The sequence below is a fragment of the Schistocerca gregaria genome, chromosome 6 (genome assembly GCF_023897955.1).
Source record: "Schistocerca gregaria isolate iqSchGreg1 chromosome 6, iqSchGreg1.2, whole genome shotgun sequence".
Classification (NCBI taxonomy): domain Eukaryota; kingdom Metazoa; phylum Arthropoda; class Insecta; order Orthoptera; family Acrididae; genus Schistocerca; species Schistocerca gregaria.
In genome coordinates this window covers 384,302,338-384,327,089 of record NC_064925.1, presented here as the reverse complement: position 1 = coordinate 384,327,089, position 24,752 = coordinate 384,302,338, and the positions used below count along the sequence as shown (strand labels likewise).

At 37.5% G+C, this 24,752-nt stretch overlaps 1 protein-coding gene across 2 annotated transcripts in view; it reads right to left on the bottom strand.

The window, feature by feature from the left end:
* Positions 1–1,164: 1,164 nt before the first annotated feature.
* The window catches only part of LOC126277904 (WD repeat-containing protein 26), a 146,247-nt gene continuing 122,659 nt past the window's right edge, over positions 1,165–24,752 (bottom strand). For both annotated transcript variants that reach the window (XM_049977461.1, XM_049977462.1), the window contains 3 exons: positions 20,564–20,772; positions 13,517–13,699; positions 1,165–3,427 (listed from right to left, as the gene is read on the bottom strand). In XM_049977461.1, coding sequence (XP_049833418.1) covers positions 3,345–3,427; positions 13,517–13,699; positions 20,564–20,772 — 475 coding nt within the window. In that variant the 3' untranslated portion in view covers positions 1,165–3,344. The remainder of the gene's footprint in view (positions 3,428–13,516; positions 13,700–20,563; positions 20,773–24,752) is intronic.

Genomic DNA, 24,752 nt, shown 5'->3' with positions numbered 1-24,752 from the left:
TAAAATGACTACCTACCTACATAACTGTTTTTGACAGACCAACTGCATTTATGTTATTAACTCTCACATGTTGCTCACATCCCACCAAAACAAAAAAGAAATTATCAAAATTCAGAGCAACTATAATGCATTACAAGAGACCACATTTCTCTAAACAACCACAGTTGAAAGTTTATTAATTTTTTTAAGCAACCGAGAGCATTAAAAATGTGAAAAATCAAAACTGTCAACTGGATAATTAAGTGGAAAACGTAATACTTGCCTTATTTCAGAGGTTCAAAGAAAGAGACCTATTTGGTTTTATGACATTTTGAAAGATACAGTTTACTCCAAATGTGAGCTATATTCTCCGAAACAAAGTATTAACTATGGCTTTTTAGTTACTGAAATTCCCAGAAACACAGTGGTGAAAATGTAATGCAAATGATCAATACATCCCCAATTCCTCAAGGTCTAACATAACCAAATATGTGAGCTGATATGGTTAATAGGAACAAAATTATTTCCTGAGGTTGCTGTGGCATAAAAGTTAGAGCACTGAACATGGTCTCAGATAAAGGGATGTAATATTTTCAGCTATAGAGACGCAAGACAGTTTAAGGATTAAGAAAGTTACTATGAAGAAAAGTTATGAGGAAAATAGAGTGTGTGAAAACTATTGAAATGGCACTTGCACAGTAACTACTACTAGTGTCAGTGACCGAAACTTTGATGTTCCTGTACGCAAGAAATATGGAAGCAGAATTTGAACCGGTACACACTAAGAAAGTTCTGCCGACAAAAAATTATAATATAAACAACATAACCTTGTTTCTTTTGCCTGAGTCTTACATCTCCATCATCCCCTTCTTGAAATGTCATTGGAAATATAAACACGAAAAAAGAGAAGGTACGATACAAATGTATAAAAATTATTACACACTAGCATTCTTATATACAAATTATGAACAGCATTCGATCCGTTTAGATGGCACTTTTGCTGCAAAAACAGCTCTTTTCCTGTCTCTGCTCCTCTCTCTCTGTCTCCCCTTACAGTTTCAAAATGAAACATCTAAACAATCATCAGTCTTTGCTACGATACTGATAATCAGTAAGGCCTTGTTATTAATTTCAAAAAATGACATCAATACTTTGGAATGATACAATATGTGATCACAGTACTCATTTCATCTCAACAAACCTAAAAGCATTACACCAATTGTGCAATTTGTTTATGGGTCATTTTATTTATTAAAGGGCTGAATTGTGGTATCACATTAATTTTTTTTTCTCTCTCTCCCTCCTAGTATAAAAAATCCTACTTATTATATTTATTGCAGCATACACTTCTTGTGTCACAATTCTATAAATGTGTAGAAATATGAAGTGGTATACTTCCAAAGACCGGTAATGATAACAAAGGCACATTTCATACTCAGTTTGACCAAATTTCTGAGTAATAGAGGGAAATTGAACACTCATATAACGCAGCACAAAAACTGGAAAAGCTCAATTTAGTACAGTTTTACACCACTTAACAATAATAATAATAATAATAACAACAATAACAATAATAACATCAACAAAGAGATAGTTGGCAATCAAACACTGCTGTTTTTTAAGCATACAGAGCAACAAAACTTCCTGATTATTGCTGCAAATAATGATAAATATCAAAGATAGGCTGTGTAACATGAACCATATAAAAAAATACAGAAAAATATCTGTTAATGAGTAACGGAATTTTTACTATAAATTATAAGTATTGCCACAGATTTCGTATTTTGTTAAGGAACTCTCATTCATGCATAAATATTAAAAACCTTATATTACGTGCAGATTGTTACACACTACAAACATCAGCATGGCAACTCTCAAAGAACTGTACATTAATGAAAATACGTAATGTGCAACTGATCGTCTTATCAGTCACTAACAATTACGATGGAGGAGATAACCACAATACAAAGAAAGGACTGCTGTCACCAGGACTGACAAGTACAAACACCCTCACATGCAAAGACAATACCAATATAAGGAAAACATGGAAGGCATTTGAATTTGGTGAATTAGTATTCAGTGCATAAAAATAGAAAATGGTTTCCAAAAGCAATAAAGGATTGTTAAATACGCTTCACAACTGGAGACAACTTATTGCTCTGTCACTTTTCACTGACAGACAAGGTAACAAATATGAGCACTGTGGACTCATTTATCACAGCAGTTTGCCCAAAAGACTGTAACATACATTTCAGTAAATTGTACATTTCTTGTGCACAATGTAGGTCTTCCAATGAAATTAAAGTTTTTGTGCACAACACAGTTGTTCCAATAGCATGGACAATCAAGTAAATTCTTAATATTTTCACTGGCATTAAATGAAAATCATGCATAAATAACATCATTAGAAAGTACTTCGAACTTGATCAAAGTACAATTAAATAATTCTGATTCGTTTTATGGCATGAAATCTCAAAGTAAACAGTGTTACTTACAGCACATTAATTCAAACAGTATTTGCATGAAACAGCATCACCCTCAATCAGCTCAATCCTTTGTTTGTATTCAGTATGCCTTACAAATCATTAAGAAGCATAACTGTTTACAGTTACTGTGAGAAAATTTTTAATTAGAATAGATTGCATAATTAAGTTCACTCCGATGCTCTGTATCCTATGTAGTCTAACACAAAAAAAGACTAAAAAAAGTTATGATATATCTGTTCTTTCTTCAGCTAATCCTATAAGGAAACCCAAACTTCAAACTGCAGTAATAAATGTCAGACCTTTTCTCTTATCAGTATTCATAACAAAAGACTTCTCACAATTCACATCCATTGTTGTGATGGCCCTAGATGATTGTTCTCTGACATTTACCATTCTAAAATATTCTCCAGCTGACTCAACAATAATCAAGATTAACAGAAAGGAAAGGCTTTATGTGTTTCAGGACAAAACAAATCACATAATTCTCACAGCAGAGTAGCAAGTGAAAAACCATGCAATTTATCACAATGGACCATACTGCCCTCTTATTTTTTGAAAACCAATACCAGTATTCATTCTAAGAGAACTGATGCAGTACCACACAGACTGATATGAAGAAACATGTTCACTTTTATTTTAATTTTTACAGAAATAAATCACAGAAACATTGTACAAATGATTGCACGAATTCTCTATTCCACCAGGTGTTTCATTCACTTCTCTTCCTACTTGATATGCACGACAACATGCAAGCAGGACCTGCTCCAGGTATGGAAATCTTCTTTGATGTGATGCCCATGTGTTGCTACAGTGTGACAGAGGGAGAAATAGAGAAGGGAAGGAGGGAGAAGTAGAATGGAGCAGAGGACCACATGACTACTATGAACCCAAGTCATGCCAGACACTACCATTCGAAGATGGCGATGAAAAGACACCTCCTTCACTACTTGAATTTGCATAACCTGGAACAAAATTTTATGCCGTTAAAATGAGCTTTAAAATAATTGTGAAAGCATATCAAACATTTGCATGAGAGTTACAGTATTTCAACAGTTTACTATATTGGTAACAGCTGTATACTTAATTGTTTGCTGCGAAAGCAACAGAGAAAATGCAATATTCCTGCTTCACGTAAGGAAATACTCACAATTTTCTGGCTTCCTGAATGGAAAATCAGCTTACAGAGTTTGTAGAATTTACTTATTTTACATATTAACCATTTAAATTAAAATCTGATGAGTATCAACATTATTTATGAGCCCTACTGTCTGTATCAAATACTGCGTTTTCTTGTGAGCACTTATTCATATGTTTTTTCAGAAACCATGTATAACTTTAAAATGAATTGGTTACATTGGAAATAACTTCAAGTTTGATGAAATAAGAGGATGTCTTGATTAAGCAGAGTACTATAGCTACATCTATAAGCATAGACTTTACATGGATCAATAGTTTCATTTGATTATCTTTGAAATGCGCTACTTCAGGGTTTCAGTACACAAGAGAGATTATAATTCTCTGCAGAATGAAACACAACTTATATTTAAGAGTCAAATGGAATTTCAATTTTATGACTTTTTTGAGGTTATGAGACTGACTGGCTCTTGCAGTCTCAGCAAGTAATATTCAATATTAAATGTGCTTTACTGATTACATAATGTAGGTAGCCTCTCTAAATTTACTATAAATGTAGAAAAGGGTCCTTTTTCAGGCATTATTTTTTTGGTCTTATTCACATCATCCACAAAACAAAATATATTATGATTTTTTCTCCAGGGGAATGGCTCATGAAGCATGACTAATCATCCTGTTGTTAATGAATGGACATTATCAATGATCTGTGAACTTTATTTTGCAGCCTGTCATCTGCTAAGGAAACCATTTCAGTGCCAACAATGTCCAGCAGTACAAAAGTCACTCAGATCAAGTGTCATACGTTTGAGTTAGGCAAATGTAACTGATGTAGAAGATGCCCCACAGATTGCACATTAATGAGTTTTCAGCTCAACATGAACTAGATTAGATTAGATTAGATTCCGTGAATGTACTGCTATATATGTCATTATCACTATACATAATGACATTTTCATAATGAAAATGTTTTGCACATGTACGGTTTGGAATGAGACATTTTTGTATCCCATTATTTACATTGGAAGATTACCAAACCCTTTAACAGTCTGCAAATGGTTCTAAGACCAACACTCACTATGAATGATTCTTAGCAACTTTCACATACTTGTATCCACAGCCAAAATGAGGTGTATTTATTAAATACTCATTCTAGTAATTGACCTATTACAACACCTTGTCATCATCAAATATATCTAATCAGTTAAATAATGAACCACACAATAAAACAAAGGCAGAGGAGTGCGAAGAAACAGTGTCAAAAACATTACTATTCACGCAAACTAAGTTGACACTCAGTGCGGCAGCTCTAGGAGTGACCACAAAGGCATTATTCATTTACAGTGAGTTCCAGCAGCCACCATGCTGAGTGCCAACTTGGTTTGTGTAAATAATACATACAGTATATGCTAACTTACTAAAAGCTGACATACTGAGAACCATGGCCATAGTATAATTACAAACTTTATAATTTATACAACAACCAGCTGCAGGTTGTTATCTTAGAAGCTAGGTTACGGAAAGGCAAATCTATGCTTACAGTATTTGAAGACTTAGAGAAAGTTTTTGACAGTGTTCGCTGGAATACTTTGTTTCAAAGTCTGAAGGTGACAGGGGTAAAATACAGGGAATGAAAGGCTATTTATAATTTGTACAGTAACCATAAGGTAGTTATAAGAGTCGAGGGACATGAAAGGGAAGCAATGGTTAAGAAGGGAGTTAGACAGGGTTGTAGCCTATCCCCGGTGTTATTCCATCTATACACTGAACAAGCAGTAAAGGAAACCAAAGAAAAATGTGGAGCAGATATTAAAATCCAGGGAGAAGAAATAAAAACCTTGAAGCATGCTAGTGACATTGCAATTCTGTCAGAGACAGCAAAGGACTTGGAAGAACAGTTGAATGGAATGGACAGCATCTTGAAACGAGGATATAAGAGGAACATCAACAAAAGCAAAACAAGGATAATGTAATGTACTCAAATTAAATCAGGTGATGCTGAGGGAATTAGATTAGGAAATGAGACACACAAAGTAGTAGATGAGATTTGCTATTTGGGCAGTAAGGGGGGTAGAAGTAGAAAGGATATAAAATATAGACTGGCGATGCAAGGAATGTTTTTCTGAGGAGGAGAAATTTGTTAGCATCAAGCACAGATTTAAGTCATGAAGTCTTTTCTGAATGTATTTGTATGTAGTGTAGCCATGTATGGATGTGAAACACGGATGATAAACAGTTTAGACAATAAGAGAATAGAGGTTTTTGAAATGTGGTGCTACAGAAGAATGCTTAAGATCAGATGGGTAATCACATAACTAATGAGGAGATACTGAATGAAATTGGGGAGAAGAGGAATTTGTGGCACAACTTGACTAGAAGAAGGGATCGGTTGGTATGACACATTCTGAGGCATCCCAGGATCACCAATTTAGTACTGGTCGTGCGCGCGCGCATGGGTGTGTGTGTGTGTGTGTGGGGGGGGGGGGGGGGGGGGGGGGGGGGGGAGGTTAGTAGCAACTATTCTTTTCATAACATTATTTAAAATTGTAGCAGTTTCAAGAAGAACATTTCTATGAAATTTAGAAGAAAAGATAACAACAATATAATAATAATTACTGGTACTACCTTTTCTGTTTGCTTTCATGCTCGTATACGAAAAATTTTTCACCATAGTTTTTGTCCCATGATATTGTAAACCACATGTTGTGACCATCTGACGTAAAATAATGTCACCATTTTGTGAGCCCGTCCATAAATTACATCACACATTAAGGGGGAGGAAGAGGAAGGCTCAACACTGCGTGACTGGGGCGGTGTGTGTGTGTGTGTGTGTGTGTGTGTGTGTGTGTGTGTGTGTGTGTGTGTGTGTGTGTGTAGACATTTGTATGGTTTTGTTTAGTTTTTTATGAGAACTCTGAACTCCAATTTTAATAAAGAAAACTGTATAATACTACTAATTCTATCATTATTATTCATTAAGGTTTTAATTTGTTTGTATCACTTTCTGACACGTGGTGGTTGTGCGAAGTGATTGTCATTCACGCTCACTGTATCTACGGTGTCATACTTCAGCTGCCTTTGATATATGCCTTTGAGGCTTTGACAAAAACTGCCACCCCTCTCATTTTGTCTATGTTGAACTGGCAACAACATTCAGTCGAAATGTGACTTGCTGAGTGATGGACTTGTTTTTCTTGGGTCTACTATTTTGTGATTTTCAGTTTTTCTAAAAAATTTAAAAACCTAAAAAAGTGAAAGACAAAATTAACACTTTGGTGCAAAGTCTGAAAAGTTGTGCCAATGTTGAAGGTGATGTGGATTCGAAAATCAAACCACACCTTTCTGTCTATCTGTTGGAGGCAATCATCTCGGAAGGTATAGTTCTCAATATAGTGTAGCTGGATTCTTCAGGGTGATTTAGTACACATATTGTATGAAATGCCCATGTTCATCATTATGCATGATTACCTTTAATTACAGGTAGAAACCAAACATGATGTACCACAAGACACTGAAGATGTTGGCATACAACCAAGTGGACACTAGTTACCTCAAACAGCACCTAAATCAATGCCTATTCAAAACACTTCCAGGAATGAGAAATAAAATTGTAATACTAGAATCTGTGTCCTGTAGCTTGATGTTAGCACGCAATGTAGGCACATGGTGACAGATCAACGTTACACTGAAATTCTCTAAGGTGCTGCAACATCACTGGATGACTTACGGGCCGAACTATGCATACAAGGCCATGCTATCAGTGGATCAGAGTTATTTCCTTCTTCCCAGACAAGTCAGCACAGAAGCAGCAAAATAACATGTGGTAACTGATCCTGTTAAATTGTGCAAATCAGACTATGTTTCATGTAAAACATAAAGATGGTAAATTCTGTAAAACTGCTATAAGAAACCTAGACTCTTTAGCTTCAATTTTGGACCCTCGTCAAGTATTATTTTTATCTATGCATGAGAAAGCAGTGTGCCATTAGGTATTACAGCAGTAAATGCTCAAGCAGCACTATGAATGCATCTTGACTACCATGTAAAATTGCTGGATCATGACTTTGTGACTGTTGAAAAATATAAACTTATTACCTCTGTTTATGCAGGTACTGTAATAAAAATAAAAAAAATGGTGAAGGGAAACCTAAAGCTGTGACACACTATGGGCCTACATTCATAGTGATTTGTACTGGAAAACATTCTTCCTCTAACACAGAGACTCATGCCACAGACACATGTAGACTTTCTGAATTACCAGCTTTTAAAAAGTGAATGAGAACACAATAAGGTTTTGTAAAACTCATGTTTATTTTCACTTCTATGGTGGTCCCCATTAAAATCCACAAAGAGAGTTTTAGTTTCAGCTGTATAAGATTTCAAATATTTTGACTTTAATGCTATTTACATTGCCACCAATACTCCAGCAAGAAGTGCATTTAACAGAGCAGGGTGACGAATGGCTCCTTTTAGCTGAAAACCAACTGATATGGTGTTTCATTCACATCTTAATTCCAGTAATTCAACTACTGACTTGGAGCTACAAAAACGGAACTTCGACAGTGCCATGGTTGTGCTGGCTAATATTTGATGCCAACTAGTCACTGATGATTTTCCTGTGGTTGCCGAATACATTGTGCCAACATATAGCAGGTTGGGTATCATACGGACTAGGACATTGAAAAATGATTCCACTTGGTATACAAATCATGTATGTGGACCACAATATTTTTTGCAAATTGTAAAAAGCAAGGTGGTTGTAGGTTGCAGTGAGTGACAATGCACCCTGTGGCAATTATTACTTTTAACACTACCTGTTTTGATTAAACAGATTTCAGACTGGTATATACCCTTAGGAAATGACGTCTCTGAACATAAATTTGCTCCACTGTTACTATTGCTCTATTTGGATCTCCCAGTGCCATCACATTTGAAGAAGTTCTGTACAATGGTTATTGCTCCAGTGTTGAGGCATACTTGTTTAAACCATCATGTGGCATTTTTAGTCCATATTTTTCATCATACAAAGCCACTAACCAACACATGCAATCACATAAGAGCCAATAAGAGAGTTTGCCACCATGAAGAGTCATCCTCAAAAATTTGCAGGCAGATGTGCCAAGGTAAAAGGATTTTGTATAGAAATATATATAAATAATTTTGGAAGTGCCATTTTAATTTAATAATTTCTAAATTGAAAACTACAAAATATGTTATGTCACACCAGGGGAGTGGGCATCACACAAATCTGAGCCATGTGACTAAGAGGGGTGGCAAGTCCTCCAAAAATCATGAAATTTGTGTGATGTCATTTGTGGATAGCCCTTTACTCTTTGAGCATTTTGAAAACTGCTGGATTTATTTATTGTATATTAAACATAATAATTAAAATTACATTGATCTCATTGTTCTCTAATAAAAGAGATGGCATGGGTCAAGCTGAAGTCAAATCAGTAAAATTGATATGAAATTACTCTCATATTAAAACTGGCACTCAAATGTTCAAGATTGTCACTTTTCAGGCACATACATTAACCATTTGTAGTGTAGTAGTTCATTTATTGACCCACTGGACAAGCATGTGCTGAAAAGTAACAAGTCAAAATTCTTCTTACTGCTTTTTAAATAAAACAAATGTGATTAACACCCTACATCTTTATTCTTCATAGTCACACTCATGATGAACACATTTCTGCCAACAAGAGGCCAGTTTGTTAATGCAGTCACTGTAGAATGTTTGACTTCATTGACAGAGCCATAACCACACTTCTGCTTGCACTGCTTCGTCACTATCAAAGTGAAGTCCTCTAAAGTGTTTCTTAAATTCTGGAAAGAGATTAAAATTAAATGGGTCAAAGTTTGGACTGAATCAAGGATTACCAATGACAGTGAACCCAAGATGCCTGATTGTTGCAGTGGTCATGTGTATTCTGGCGGCATTGTCATGCTGAAGGAGACGATGCTCCGTATGTGGAAGAACTCTTTGAATTCAAAACTCTATTGCAAAAAACTTGAGAGGGACAATGTCATAAGTGGTAAAATACCAGTAGTCACAGGTGTCAGAGGGATGCCTTTTATAGGATAGGGAAGAGGGAAGAGGGAAGAGGGATAGAAAACGCGTTTTAAGAAAGATTGGCAGACACACTCAGTTTGAGAAAACAGATGAACAGGAGTCAGACTTTAGCATACAGCCTCCATTTAAACAAAGTTTAACAGAAATTAATCAAAAACTACCAGTTCATCTTCGCCAAAGCAGTTATAATCCCATTAGCATGCAGTATCTTTATTACACCAGAACATTCTGGGACTCAGAAATAAAGTTGATGAACTACTCATTTGTATTGATGAAATGAATTCATCTAACCAAATTGACATAATCTGCCTCTCTGAACATCAAGTGACCAGTGGCACAGATATGTTAGACATTTCAGGATTTAAGCTAGCTTCCTACTTCTGCAGAGTAGATATGGATGGAGGAGGAGTTGCCACATTTATTAAAAACTGCCATAAATTCAAGAACATTGACATTAATAAATTCTGTTTAGAGCAGCATCTAGAAGCATGTGCAAAAGAAGTAGAGTTCTATAACAGATCCTATATAATAGTAACTATCTACCGAGCACCTGCAGGAAATTATAAACTATTCATCTAGAAGCTCTTTTGGGTTATGTAACAGGAAGAAACAAAGAAATTTTGATTGCTGGCGACTTTAATACAGATTTTCTAATGCAATCTTCTAGTAAACATTTACTGCAGTTAGTAATGTTGTCTTTCAATCTAACTCACACTGTAAACTTTCCAACTAGGATCACTAAATCCTCCAGGACAGCCATTGATAATATTTTTATAAACATATCAAAGGAACAAAATCATATCATAAAACCTGTAATAAATGGACTATCAGATCATGACATGCAGGTCCTTTAGATAGAAATTCTAAGCAGATTATCAAGATTGCTAAATCTGAGTACAGGAGAGTAGTAAATCAACCAAAAATTGAGTGTTTTAGAAAACTGCTCAAAGATATGAACTGGAAAGATGTTTATAGAGCTCATGACATGAATGAAAAATATAACACATTCATTAACAATGCCAGTACCATGTTTGAAAACTGTTTTCCTCTAAAAGTTACTCAAATTAAACAGAAGTCTAAAATAAAAAGATGGATTACACAAGGAATAAAGATTTCCTGTAAGACAAAAAGGAAAATGTATCTGTTGACCAAAAATAGCTCCAATGCTGATGATTTAGCAAAATACAAGGAATACTGTAAAATATTTAAAAAAGTAATTCAGACATCTAAACAAATGCACTACGAGAAGAAGATAGCATTTCGCGGAACAAGATAAAAACAATATAGGATATAGTGAAAGAGGAGACTAGTAGAACCAGAAAGGAAGAGGAGCAAATAGCATTAAGGGTAGATGACACATTAGTAACCAATGGGCATAGAGTGGCAAATCTATTTAACACGTACTTATATCCGTAACTGATAGAATGGGATTGTCAGGATCAGTTAATAATATCTGAAACTAGCCTTTACAAATAGCTTCAGGTATATGAATATGTCACTCACTTCACCAAAACAAAAACTTCCATAATAAAATCTCCAAAGACAAAGCATTCTAGTGGTTACGATAAAATATCAACAAAGTTAATTAAGGTATGTTCTTGTGAGTTTAGTACAATTCTAAGTTACTTGTGTAACCAATCAATTATAACTAAGACATTTCCTGACTGGCTAAAATATGCAGATGTTAAGCCTATATTCAAGAAAGGGGATAAAGAGATACCACCAAACTACAGACCGATTTCATTTTTACCAGCATTCTCAAAAATTTTAGAAAAAGTAATGTACAGGCAGCTTCTCAACCATCTGACCACAAATAACATATTATCAAGAACACAGTTTGAATTTCTGAAGGGTTCTGATATCGAGAAGGCTATTTACACCTGCAGTGAAAATGTACTTAATTCATTAAATAACAAATTACAAGCAGCAGGTATTTTCTGTGATTTGTCAAAGGCATCCTTTTAAATAAATTAGAATTCTATGGTGTCACGGGTAGTGCTGCAAAATGGTTCAAGTCATACCTCGCTAACAGTAAACAAAGGGTGTCAGTGCAAGGAACTAGTGAATTAAGTCATCAGTCATCATCAGAATGGGAAGAAAGTACATGTGGTGTCCCACAAGGATATATTTTAGGGCCACTGCTTTTTCTTGTGTACATTAATGATCCCTCATCAGTTACACTGCCAGAAGCAGAGTTCATTTTGTTTGCAGATGACACAAGTATTGTAATAAATAGTATGTCAAGAATAGTTCTAGAAAGATCTGTTAATGATATTTTCATGGATATTAATAAATGGTTTAAAGCCAACTCACTGACATTAAACTTCGAAAAGACTCATTATATGCAATTCAGAACTTGTAAGGAGTTTCCACCCAGTATATGTGCATGAAGTATGAAGAAGAGCAGGTAGAAGAGGTTGACAGTCAAATTCCTGGGATTACAACTTGATAATAAATACATTTGGGGGGAGCACACCACAGAAGTGCAGAAACGGCTTACCAAATCTGTATTTGCAATTCGAGTGTTAACAGACATAGGAGACATAAAAATGAAAAAGCTTGCATACTTTGCCTACTTTCATTCCATAATGTCATGTGGTATAATATTTTGGGGTAACTCTTCAAGTCAAACAAAAGTTTTCAGAGTCCAAAAGTGTGTAATATGTAGTATTGGTGGAGTAAATTCAGGGATGTCCTGTAGAAACCTCTTCAAAGAACTGGATATACTAACTACTGCCTCTCAGTATATTTACTCCTTAATCAAATTTGTCCTAAATAATATATCTCTTTTTCCAACAAACAGCTCAGTTAATACATACAATACCAGGAACAAAAATGATCTGCACAAGGACTTTAAAGCACTTACTTTAGTTCAAAAAGGGGTCCACTACTCAGGAACACTCATCTTTAATAATTTGCCAGCAAACATAAAAAATTTAGTTACAAATAAAGATCAGTTTAAAAGAAGCCTGAAAGACTTACTAGTGGCCAACTCCTTCTACTTCATTGATGATTTTTTTTAATAGAAACAAATTATGTATTGTATATACTCATACTATTAGTATTGTTATTTCAGCTTTAAAAAAAAAGTGACGTTTTCCACAGCCACGAGGATCTCCTCAGTACGGATCTACGGAATGAAAAACTAATCTAATCTAAGCTGTATCTCACACACTGACATAGTTACTTTATTTTACACACTACTGTTCAAAGCAATTTAAAGGCAGGCAGCTGCAAATATGTAAACATGAAGAAAATAGATGTAGAATGTTGACATCATTTGTTTAAGCTTTAAAAGTTTTCACGCAGCAACATAAGTGTCTCTCTTGCACTCCATTTTATTATGATTTTTAGGAAATGGCTGAGGTTGGCGTAAGTATAAGTTTTTGTTAAAATGGAGGGATACAATCTGAACTAATAAATCAGAAGATGAAATACAAGAAGCTGTGTTAACAGTTTGTTTACCAAAGGTGACGAAATTTCTGAACTTGAATCTCACATAAAATAGTTATATCCCTGGCCAATGAAGTTATCAGTGAATTTCAAGTAAGTATACATTTTTCTTTACTTTTTCCAACTCATTTATGTGAGTCTTCAGGTTTCTTACAATAACATACAGGATAATGATTAAATTGGGAGCATTATTTTGTCACTGGCATGAAAAATTGTTATTCAGTAAATTTAAAATTATGTGGAATTAACAATAAAGTTTGGAAGGGAGGACTATGAAGCCGTTAGATTGTTACTCTTCAGCTATGTAAGCTATATAAACCACACACATTTCTTGAGATACTGGTGACAATAGAGGTATTATTAGTTCTCACTGCTTCATGTCTCTCTTGCTTACCTGTCTTGTTGGTACGATGCTGGTTAGCAGGACCCCATATTCTGACAGTGCAGTCATCAGATACTGATGCCAACATCTGGTGGTAGACAGGATTCCACGTAACACAATTGACTGTCCGGGTGTGGCCAGTTAGAGTAGCTATTGGCAGTTCTCTCTTTATGTGCCACACATACACTTTGTTATCTGCAAACACAGTAATTGAGAAACTTTTATTGGCAAATAAAGATAAAAAAATGGGATCTACTCACTTGCAAATGGTTTACAGATGGTATGTGGACATGCACAGATATGTTGTGCTGTACTGTCGTCATAGACATAACAGGGTTAATCAATTTCAACCAAACTCGGTATGCCTACTGCTTGCTATATGCAAATCAGTGCTGTGGTGGTTAGAACCTCCTTGCTCCCAGAGGAGCACATTTATAGAAAAAAATGCATTTTCTACCCCCAACACATAAGCTGCCCTGTATGACAGGTATGTAATGTGGGTAGTATTGGCATGTCCTTCAGGACATGCCAATACTACAGAAGTACACGGCTGAGTGGAGAGAGACAGGGGGGAGCAGACAATGAATAGTGAAAGAGGGGAGAGGATGAGTTGCAAAGGGAAAGGGGAAGGAGGAGATGAACAGACTGAGAGGGGGGTAGAAGACAGTCGACACAGGGAGAGGAGGTGGAGAGGGAGATGCAGGGAGCAAATGGGAGGTGTAGAGGGATAGTAGGCAGGTGGAAAAGGAAGAGGCAGGAGCAGGATATGGATAGAGAAAGGGGAGGGAAGACATGGTCGGAAAGAGGGAGTATGATCAGGTGGGCAGAGGTGTAGGGAGAGAAAGAGGTAGACACAGATATTGTGGAGGAAGAGATGTGTGCAATATATGTGTCCAATGTGTACATGGGCAAAGCCATGAGGAAAAGCCTAGTGTAAACATACTGGGTTGGTGCATAAGTTCGCAGAATTTTTCCATAAGTTTAATAAACAGAAAAGGTACACATAACGGAGACTTCACTCATCAATAATATATTCTCCTTCACTATTTACAACAGTCCGCCAACACTGAGAAAAGCTTTTCAATTCCAAGACGGTAGAAATCTTGTGGTTTCAAAGCAAAGCACTCTTCAATCCATGTTTGGAGAGCATTTTCATCCTGAAAGAAAGTGCCTTGAAAGTTGTTCAACAGAAAGCAGAAAAGGTGAACATCTGAGGGTGCAAGATCAGGTGCATAAGGTGGGTGTGGAATGACTTCCCAACCCAACTCCCATGCAGTGTTTTTTGTCAATCTATCATAATCCAGGTGGACATTATCATGGAGAAACATCACTTCACACTGTCTTCCTGGTCGTCACCCTTGGATTGTCTCTGCTAGATGTCTCAGTTGTTAACAATAAATGTCAGCAGACGAATGGAAAAACTGGTAGAAGCCGACCTCGGGGAAGATCAGTTTGGATTCCGTAGAAATGTTGGCACACGTGAGGCAATACTGACCCTACGACTTATCTTAGAAGCTAGATTAAGGAAAGGAAAACTTATGTTTATAGCATTTGTAGACTTAGAGAAAGCTTTTGACAATGTTGACTGGAATACTCTCTTTCAAATTCTGATGATAGCAGGGGTAAAATACAGGGAGCGAAAGGCTATTTACAATTTGTACAGAAACCAGGTGGCAGTTATAAGAGTCGAGGGGCATGAAAGGGAAGCAGTGTATGGGAAGGTAGTGAGACAGGGTTGTATCCCATCCCCGATGCTATTCAATCTGTATATTGAGCAAGCAATAAAAGAAACAAAAGAAAAGTTCAGAGTGGGTATTAAAATCCATGGAGAAGAAATAAAAACTTTGAGGTTCGCCGATGACACTGTAATTGTGTCAGACACAGCAAAGGACTTGGAAGAGCAGTTGAACAGAATGGACAGTGTCTTGAAAGGAGGATATAAGATGAACTTCAACAAAATCAAAACGAGGATAATCGAATGTAATTGAATTAAATGGAGTGATGCTGAAGGAATTAGATTAGGAAATGAGACACTTAAAGTAGTAAAGGAGTTTTGCTATTTGGGGAGCAAAATAGCTGATGATGGTCAAAGTAGAGAAGATATAAAATGTACACTGGCAATGGCAAGGAAAGCATTTCTGAAGAAGAAAAATTTGTCAACATCGAGTATAGATTTAAATGTCAGGAAGTCGTTTCTGAAAGTATTTGTATGGAGTGTATCCATGTATGGAAGTGAAACGTGGACACGAAGAGAATAGAAGCTTTCGAAATTTGGTGCTACAGAAGAATGCTGAAGATTAGATGGGTAGATCACATAACTAATGAGGAGGTTTTGAATAGACTTGGGGAGAAGAGCAGCTTGTGGCACAACTGAACTAGAAGAAGGGATCGGTTGGTAGGACATGTTCTGAGACATCGAGGGATCACCAATTTAGCATTGGAGGGGAGCGTGGAGGGTAAAAATCGTAGAGGGAGACCAAGAGATGAATACACTAAGCAGATTCAGAAGGATGTAGGCTGCAGTAGATACTGGGAGATGAAGAAGCTGGCACAGGATAGAGTAGCATGGAGAGCTGCTTCAAACCAGTCTCGGGACTGTAGACCACAACAACAACAACAACAACAACAACAACAACAACCACCACCACCCCTTTTCTAAAGCTCACCAGTCCTTTTCCTTCACCTGTCGTACTTCCCCTTCAGACCTTCTGCCAAAAGGAGCTACTGGCTCCAAACACTTGTATACGAATTACCTTTTATAAGTGTGTTTGCCTGCCATTGTTTGGTGAGTAGATTTTTTATCTATCCAATTACATTGTTCAAGCCAGTGTGACACACAAGTTGAATGAAATCTCAAAAATATACTTTACTGGCAATTTCACACGGCTGTACAAATGTTCTGTAGAATGTACTTAAGTGGATGGAGACTATAAAGAACAGGTGAAGCTTTAAAGCCACCATACCAACATCTTATCATTTCTCTTGTTTTATTAATCTAGTCTTGAAACCTTTTGAACTGATGGGGTACATGATTTTTTAGTGAATTACTTAAATTGAGGGTGTACGTAAACATATAAACTACACTAAACAAATTTTAAGAAGAATGCAGCAGAAAATCTCTTCCATATCAATCAAGTGCTGGGGGTGTGTACTTCTCAGCTGCAGACAGAGTACTAATGCATAGTGCAAAGTGGTGATGTCATTTTCACATCATCAGCCCTTCTTTTATAGATTTCAATATTATGAAAAAAGATAGATTGCTACTCACCATATAACAGACATGCGGAGTCAGAAGCAGGCACAACAAAGGCTACTAAATACAAGCTTTTAGCCAGAAGGCCTTCTGAAATAAACACACACACACACACACACAAATTCCAGCAAATGCAGCTCACACAAACATGATCACTGTCCATGGCCAGGCTGCAAGCAATTGCACATGATGAGAGAAGCAATTTAGGTGTTGGGGATAAGGAGGAGGCTGCGGCAGGAAAGGAGAAGGAGAGCAGGGTCTGGGTTGGGAACAGTAAAGTGTTTGTGGGAGCAGAATAAAGGGATGAGGTGGAGAGAGGGTAGAAAGCAGTTATGTGTAGTCTGGAGGTTAGATTGGGGTTGGGGGTAAGGATGATAGGAGCAAACAGACTGAGTGTGGGGGGGGGGGGGGGGACAGAAGTTAAAAGACTGGGGGGGGGGGGGGGGGGGTGAGGTCAGAAGTAAGAAGACTGTGGGTGTGCTTGTGGAATTAGATGGCTGTGTAGTGCTGGAGTGGGAACAAGCTGGGGGAAAAAGGTGGGTGAAGGACAATGGCTAATGAAGGTTGAGCCTAGGAGGGTTACAGGAACATTGGATATATTGCAGGTACAGTTCCCACCTGCACAATTCAGAAAAGCTGATATTGGTAGGAAGGATCAAGATGGCATGAGCTATGAAACAGTCATTTAAAACAAGGACAGACTAGCTGTTTCTTGCCACAGTTTGTTAGTGGCCGTTCATACTAACAGGCAGCTTGTTGGTTGTCATGTCCACATAGAATGACGTACAGTGGTTGCTGCTTAGCTTGTAGATCATGTGACTGGTTTCACGGATAGCCCTGCCTTTGATGGGATAGTTGATGCTTGTGATTGGACTGGAGTAAGTGGTGGTGGAATGTTGTATAGGACACATTAAATATATATATTTTTTTCCTTTTTATATCACTCAAATGGCATATATTTGCAGCGTCTTGTAGGAATAAAGATGTTAAAATGTCGTGTAGTAAGAGAGATATTATCAATTAAAAACGGTCAGACTTTTTTTTTTTTAATATATATACAACATATATGAGACAAGCTTTTCTGTTGTAGCTGATATAAAATCAAAATAACATTCAAAGAATATAGCAAATGAACTGAAAAACTGATGACTCAGTTTCACTTCCTTTCCCAACAAAGCAGCACACTGCCTACGATGCGTGTTTCTGTTTTTGTCTCACTACAATTACGAAATCCATTTCCTACTTATGTCTAAAGATGCCAATGTGGACATCGTGTCCCAATTTCCTGTGGGTCCTGATCACTTTGATCTTTGAGAACTGCTCTGCTTCTGTCTTGATACTGGAATGCAGGTCACACTTGAGGTTTTCCCAACTATGAGCTTGCACATAGCACCTGCTGCTCCCACTGACCCAGTTCTCTGTCAGGTGGTTCAGTTTGTTCAACGGGACTGGAAAGATAAACTGCCGGGTAAGGCTTTGGAACCCCTGTGCAATTATTTTTCCTTACAGTATTGCTCTCTGTTTTTGATAGTGTTTTGCTGCTGTCCACGGAAGATCTCTATCCCAAAGTAGTAATTCTTGCCACATTACAATGCAAGGTTCTATACCGTCTCAACCAGGGCCATTGGGGAGTTTTGCAAACTAAACTGTTTACTAAGAGACGTTTTCATTGGCAGGCGATTGACGGTGGAATTGTCCATTTTTGTTATGGCTTGAGAGCAGTGTGCCCAACAAGCAGCAGCTCTCAAGGCATCCCTGTTCCCCTGTTCCACTCCATGAAAACGATGGGAATGCATTCACATAGACTTCGTGGGTCTCCTTGAATTTCTACTGGCTCTTGATTGTGGATGCATTTCCCTAGTTTCCTTACATTCTCCGCTGTTTGTCGACATTGGTTGACATCACAATTCAAACACTTTTGAGGGTTTTTTTCTATCGAGGGGTTGCCTCGTTCCTCAGTTTCTGGTAAGGGGCCCAGTTCATTTCTCACACCTCTCAATCGCTTTTTTCCCATCACGCTATTCATCATATTACTGCTCTGCCATTCTGCCTTTAATCAAATGATGAGACAGAACAACTAATGTGTATGTTCAAGTCTCAAATAAAAAAGTCTGTAGTGGATTCTTCACCAGACAATGCCTTTCTCCATTTTCTGACCATATATCACTTCACGCCTCTGGGGGATCAGAGCCTGTCTAAGTTGCTTCATGACTGGCAGTCAAGCATGCTCCTCCGTGTTCTGCAGTCTGTGCTGCACCTGCTGTAGTCAGGTTCATTCCATTGCTTTCCACTGGGATCACCGGTGTGGGCACGAGGATTTGGTCACTAGCCCAAATGGATACTGGCCACTGTTGTCTGTCACCGGGATGCGAAGTTCACGAGGGCCATACAGCTGACAGGCTGATGGCACACCACTTTGAACAGTTGTGTCCCGTTCACTGCCAGAAGCTACCAGTTGAGGATGCAGCCCCCGTCACCACAGCCCGCCCCGCTGCCCTCCACCCCAAGCCCATTGGCTGCCTCCTCTATGTGCAGTGCCCTGGGGTTCCAGCTTCCGGCAACAGACCTCAGTCCGTCTCTGACATTGGGTCCATTATCACACCCTGCTGTTCCATCGGGCCACAACCACTGGCCACCTCACCATCATTGCTTCAGCCATCATCATCATCATCATCATCATCATCAATGGGTCCAGCCCCCCTAGGACCTGCTTGCTGATGGCAACACAGATATGGCAAAGGCACCCTCCTCCCCAGTGCTTTTGTCATGCACTGTCTGGGCCCACTGCCCTCAAGCACACCAATGTTTCCACACGTTCTGGTCCTATGTACCAGTACCCTCCCAGCACATCATCCCACTCTCTGCAGTTGGCATTCCAGATCCAATGAATGTGTCTCTCATAGGACCACTGACATCTATTCCGTCACCTGGGCACCCTCTTCACAGAAGGCAGAGGTGTGATGTATACTGCTACTAGTGTATTTGAGTGTGGGTGTGAGTGTGCCCAGTATAGTGTCACCATGCATATGTACTTAAATCAATCGTCAATGTTATCACTGCAGACCAGCCCCTAGAGGCCACCTGTAGGGAGCATGTACACAGATCAGTCTCCGCTGTACTGTCTGCTGGCAACTTGCACCTCTATATGCACAGAGCAGCACTGACTCACGCTCACTATCTACTGACTCACACTCAGTATGTTCTTTTAGTTTGTGCTGCTCATATCAGTTGCTCTGTGTATCACTTATGTTGCACCTTCTGTATGATTTTCTTGTCTCATTATATGTGAAGTCATGAAAGGCTTATTTCCATTACTGTTCAAAAGTTTATGAATAAAGCTATATTGCATCACTTGGATCAGTTTTGTGTATTACTTGGTTACTACAGTTAGTACTTCTTGCCTAATCACAGAAGCATCCACAATGACTCCTCAAAAGACAATTTCAGCTTTAGCTACTTGAACAGCTTGGGTGTTAATTGTCTCTGCATGTCACTTATGACTTTGGCAGGTGTCTAGTACAATACGTCACACACAACTGTCATGTCTTTTGTTGACTGCACTGAACAAGCAATATAATGTTTGGATTTACACCCCATTGGCTTTGTCTAATTTTTTTTTCTGATGACAAATGTAGTTATCTGAAACTTGTAAATAAAAATGTGCACTAATAGTAAAACCATCATTGAATTGACACAGACATACAGCAACTACGCTGACTTTTTTGTGGCATACATGCATATCATTTGAGTGAAAGCTGCACCTCAAATGTCTAACAGTAGGCACTCCATAAGTAAGTACTACCTACCTTCACTTCCACTGGCAACGAAGTCCTGGTTGACTCCACCAAAGCAACTGTGTATAGTGAAATGTCCTTGTGTAACTCCCTGGAATTTCCGCACAAGGCAACGATCTTGTAGATCCCATAAGTGTACACCCTGGGTGGCAACATTTAACAATGCAAGGCGATCTGCGGCATTTACGGAAAATGCCATCACAGGGTGATCTTCCTGCAAACTGGTATCAAAATATGTTGCTGATGACTGTGGAACTAATTTCTGATTACTTTATTAACTCATTTTTCTAAGTGGGTTCAGAAATGAACACACAGACACATATGTCACATCATAACACAAGTTACAGACAATATAATGAATTATAGGATTTACTGAATACTGACAACCATTTCCTATTAATAATTTCACTAGTTACAACCAGTAATTTTATTACCCAACAGGCACGTAACCTTTTATTTCATAATATCAGCATCCTCAAAAATCGTAGTAATTAATGACTAGGTTGTGATATTGACACTGAAACTTGTGATTATTCCAATGTACTATAAAGAATGGTTATAGCCAGCAATGATCTCTCTAAAGTTATTAAGGAATACAAATTTTCATGCTAACAACACAAACAGTGACATCTTTTCAAATCAACTCATCCTGCAGGTGACATTAAATGCACACTAAAATTCTATTCTTTAGCAATGCTTAAGTGTAAATGCATACACTAATTAGCAAACGACTTAAGCAGCTCAATAAACTCCACACAGAGTGACTAACACATTATATACTTCTTTTAATTTTAGTCACAGTTACAGAATATGATTACAATCACAATTGGTTCCATCATACATTTACTACCTTCAGATAATGTATGGCTGAAACTAGTTATTACTCCAATGAAATTCTGTGACTGTATCTAAATCAAAACCAAGTGAAGAAAATGTCAATTGATTGACGTGAATAAGAGCCTAACACTTATTACTAAGACGTGTGCAAGCTTCTGTGTTGGTTCTCCTCCTTGAATGAATGTACAAATACATTAACTATTTACCATCACAACATTGTACAATTAGCTTTGAGGTTGCATTTCGGAATGTGGCCTCACAATGGAAAAAATCAATAAAAATAATGAAAGCATGTGATTAGAGTATTTTATTTTCAGTAAGATAGTAATAATAATAAACCCCGTGGAGGCCCGGGAAAAGAACAGGCCTTAGGTATGTTCTGCCAGTTGTAAAAGGCGACGAAAAGAACAAACCACTAATAGGGCTAACCCCACTTTTAGTGTGATAAGTTGGTTCAGGACAGAACTAATGAAGCCTCGGACAAGCGCTGTCATGGTCGGGGATGATGCTTGACCCTATGCCCGTCCACAAAGGTAACAACACTGCTAGCCACACGGAAAATGATTTAAATCCAAATAGAGGTGTTTTGCAGGATATGCTTCCTGCAACCACCCTAGAAGGAAAACAAAGACAGAGGATGAGAAGGTCAGATGAAGTTAACCGACACCTCATGTTCTGTTATTACCAAGCAACAAACTTAGGAACCAACACAACTGGATACAGATCACAAGTATACACAAAATTTATTATCAGATACCCAGAATTAAAAACGAATAGCTGATCAGATCCGTGTAATAATAAAAAATAACAGTATACCTCAGTCAGAATTAGAAAACATTAAACCAGAAGTACAACAAACACTGGAACAAAATAATGTGCAATCATAAGAAGAAGAAGAAGAAGAAGAAGAAGAAGAAAATACAGTAATGGACTCAAATATCCCAGAGCAAACAAACAAATGTACACACTAGGCAGAGATGAGAACAAACCAACACACAGAAGAAACCCACAAAACCAGCATGGAGAGACAAAACCAGCAGGAGAGACATCAGACAGCTAACACAATTTACAAGAAATGAAATATCAGACCAAAAACGAAAAATGTTACGTAAAATCTCACAACAAGAAGCAATAGAGCAATTAGATGAAAAGAAGCAGAAATTACAAGCATTGGCCAAACGACTTAGAAGATACAAAAAAAAAAGTGAAAATAGAAGGAAACAAAACCAAACATTCAACACAAACCAAAAGAAATTTTACCAGACAATAGATAACACACACATTAAAATAGACAATCCACCAAACATAACAGACATGGAACACTTCTGGAGCAACATATGGTCAAGCCTGGTACAGCATAACAGGCATGCACGGTGGATACAAGCAGAAACAGACATACACACGATGATACCACAAACGCCTGAAGTGATAATTTTGCAACATGAAGTCACCCAAGCAATTAATTCTGCACACAGTTGGAAAGCCCCTGGAAAAGGTAAAATAGCAAATTTCTGGCTAAAGAAGTTCACCGCAACACATTCACATGTAACTAAATTATTTAACAGTTATATTGCAGACCCATACACATTCCCTGATACACTTACACATGGAATAACTTATATGAAACCTAAAGATCAAGCAGACACAGCAAACCCAGCTAAATACTGCCCCATAACATGCCTACCAACAATATACAAAATATTTACTTCAGTCATTACACAGAAATTAATGACACACACAACACAGAACAAAATTATAAATGAAGAACAAAAGGGCTGTTGCAAAGGAGCACGAGGATGTAAAGAGCAACTGATAATAGATGCAGAGGTGACATATCAAGCAAAAACTAAACAAAGGTCACTACACTACGCATACATTGATTACCGAAAAGCTTTTAATAGTGTACCCCACTCATGGTTACTGCAAATATTGGAAATATACAAAGTAGATCCGAAATTGATACAGTTCCTAAACATAGTAATGAAAAATTGGAAAACCACACTTATATCCATACAAATTCAAATAATATCACATCACAGCCAATACAGATTAAGCGTGGAATATACCAAGGAGACTCATTAAGTCCTTTCTGGTTCTGCCTTGCTCTGAACCCACTGTCCAACATGCTAAATAATACAAATTATTGAAACTCTTTGTGTTTACAAATGTCTGCTTAAGACTGTGTGTGTGTGTGTGTGTGTGTGTGTGTGTGTGTGTGTGTGTGTGCGTGTGTGCGCGCGCGAGCATCTACCTGTCCTTTTTTCCCCCCTAAGGTAAGTCTTTCCGCTCCCAGGATTGGAATGACTCCTTACCCTCTCCCTTAAAACCCACATCCTTTCGTCTTTCCCTCTCCTTCCCCCTTTCCTGATGAAGCAACTGTTGATTGTGAAAGCTTGAATTTTGTGTGTATATTTGTGTATCTATTAACCTGTCAGCGCTTTCGTTATGTAAGTCACATCATATTTCTTTTTAGATATATTTTTCCCACGTGGAATGTTTCCCTCTATTATATTCAAATTATGGATACAGTATTACTGGAACATACCCATACAAAATCACACATTTGCTATACATGGATGATTTAAAACTACTGGCAGCAACAAATCAACAACTCAACCAATTACTGAAGATAACAGAAGTATTCAGCAATGATGTAAATATGGCATTTGGAACAGACAAATGTAAGAAAAATAGCATAGTCAAGGGAAAACACACTAAACAAGAAGATGACATATTGGATAACCACAACGACTGCATAGAAGCGATGGAAAAAACAGAGGCCTATAAATATCTAGGATACAGACAAAAATAGGAATAGATAATACAAATATTAAAGAAAAACTAAAAGAAATATATAGACAAAGACTAACAAAAATACTGAAAACAGAATTGACAGCAAGAAACAAGACAAAAACTATAAATACTTATGCTATACCAATATTGACCTATTCATTTGGAGAAGTGAAATGGTGTAACACAGACGTAGAACCACTCAATACACTTACACGATCACAATGCCACAAATATAGAATACATCACATACATTCAGCAACAGAGAGAGTCACATTAAGCAGAAAGGAAGGAGGAAGGGGATTTACCGACCTAAAAAACCTACATTATGGACAGGTAGACAATTTAAGAAAATTCTTAATAGAACGAGCAGAAACTAGCAAAATACACAAAGCAATCACTCATATAAATACATCGGCTACACCACTGCAATTTCATAACCACTTCTACAACGCTTTAGATCACATAACATCAACAGATACAAATAAAGTAAATTGGAAAAAGAAAACACTACATGGCAAGCACCCGTATCATCTAACACAGCCATACATAGATCAAGACGCATCCAACACAT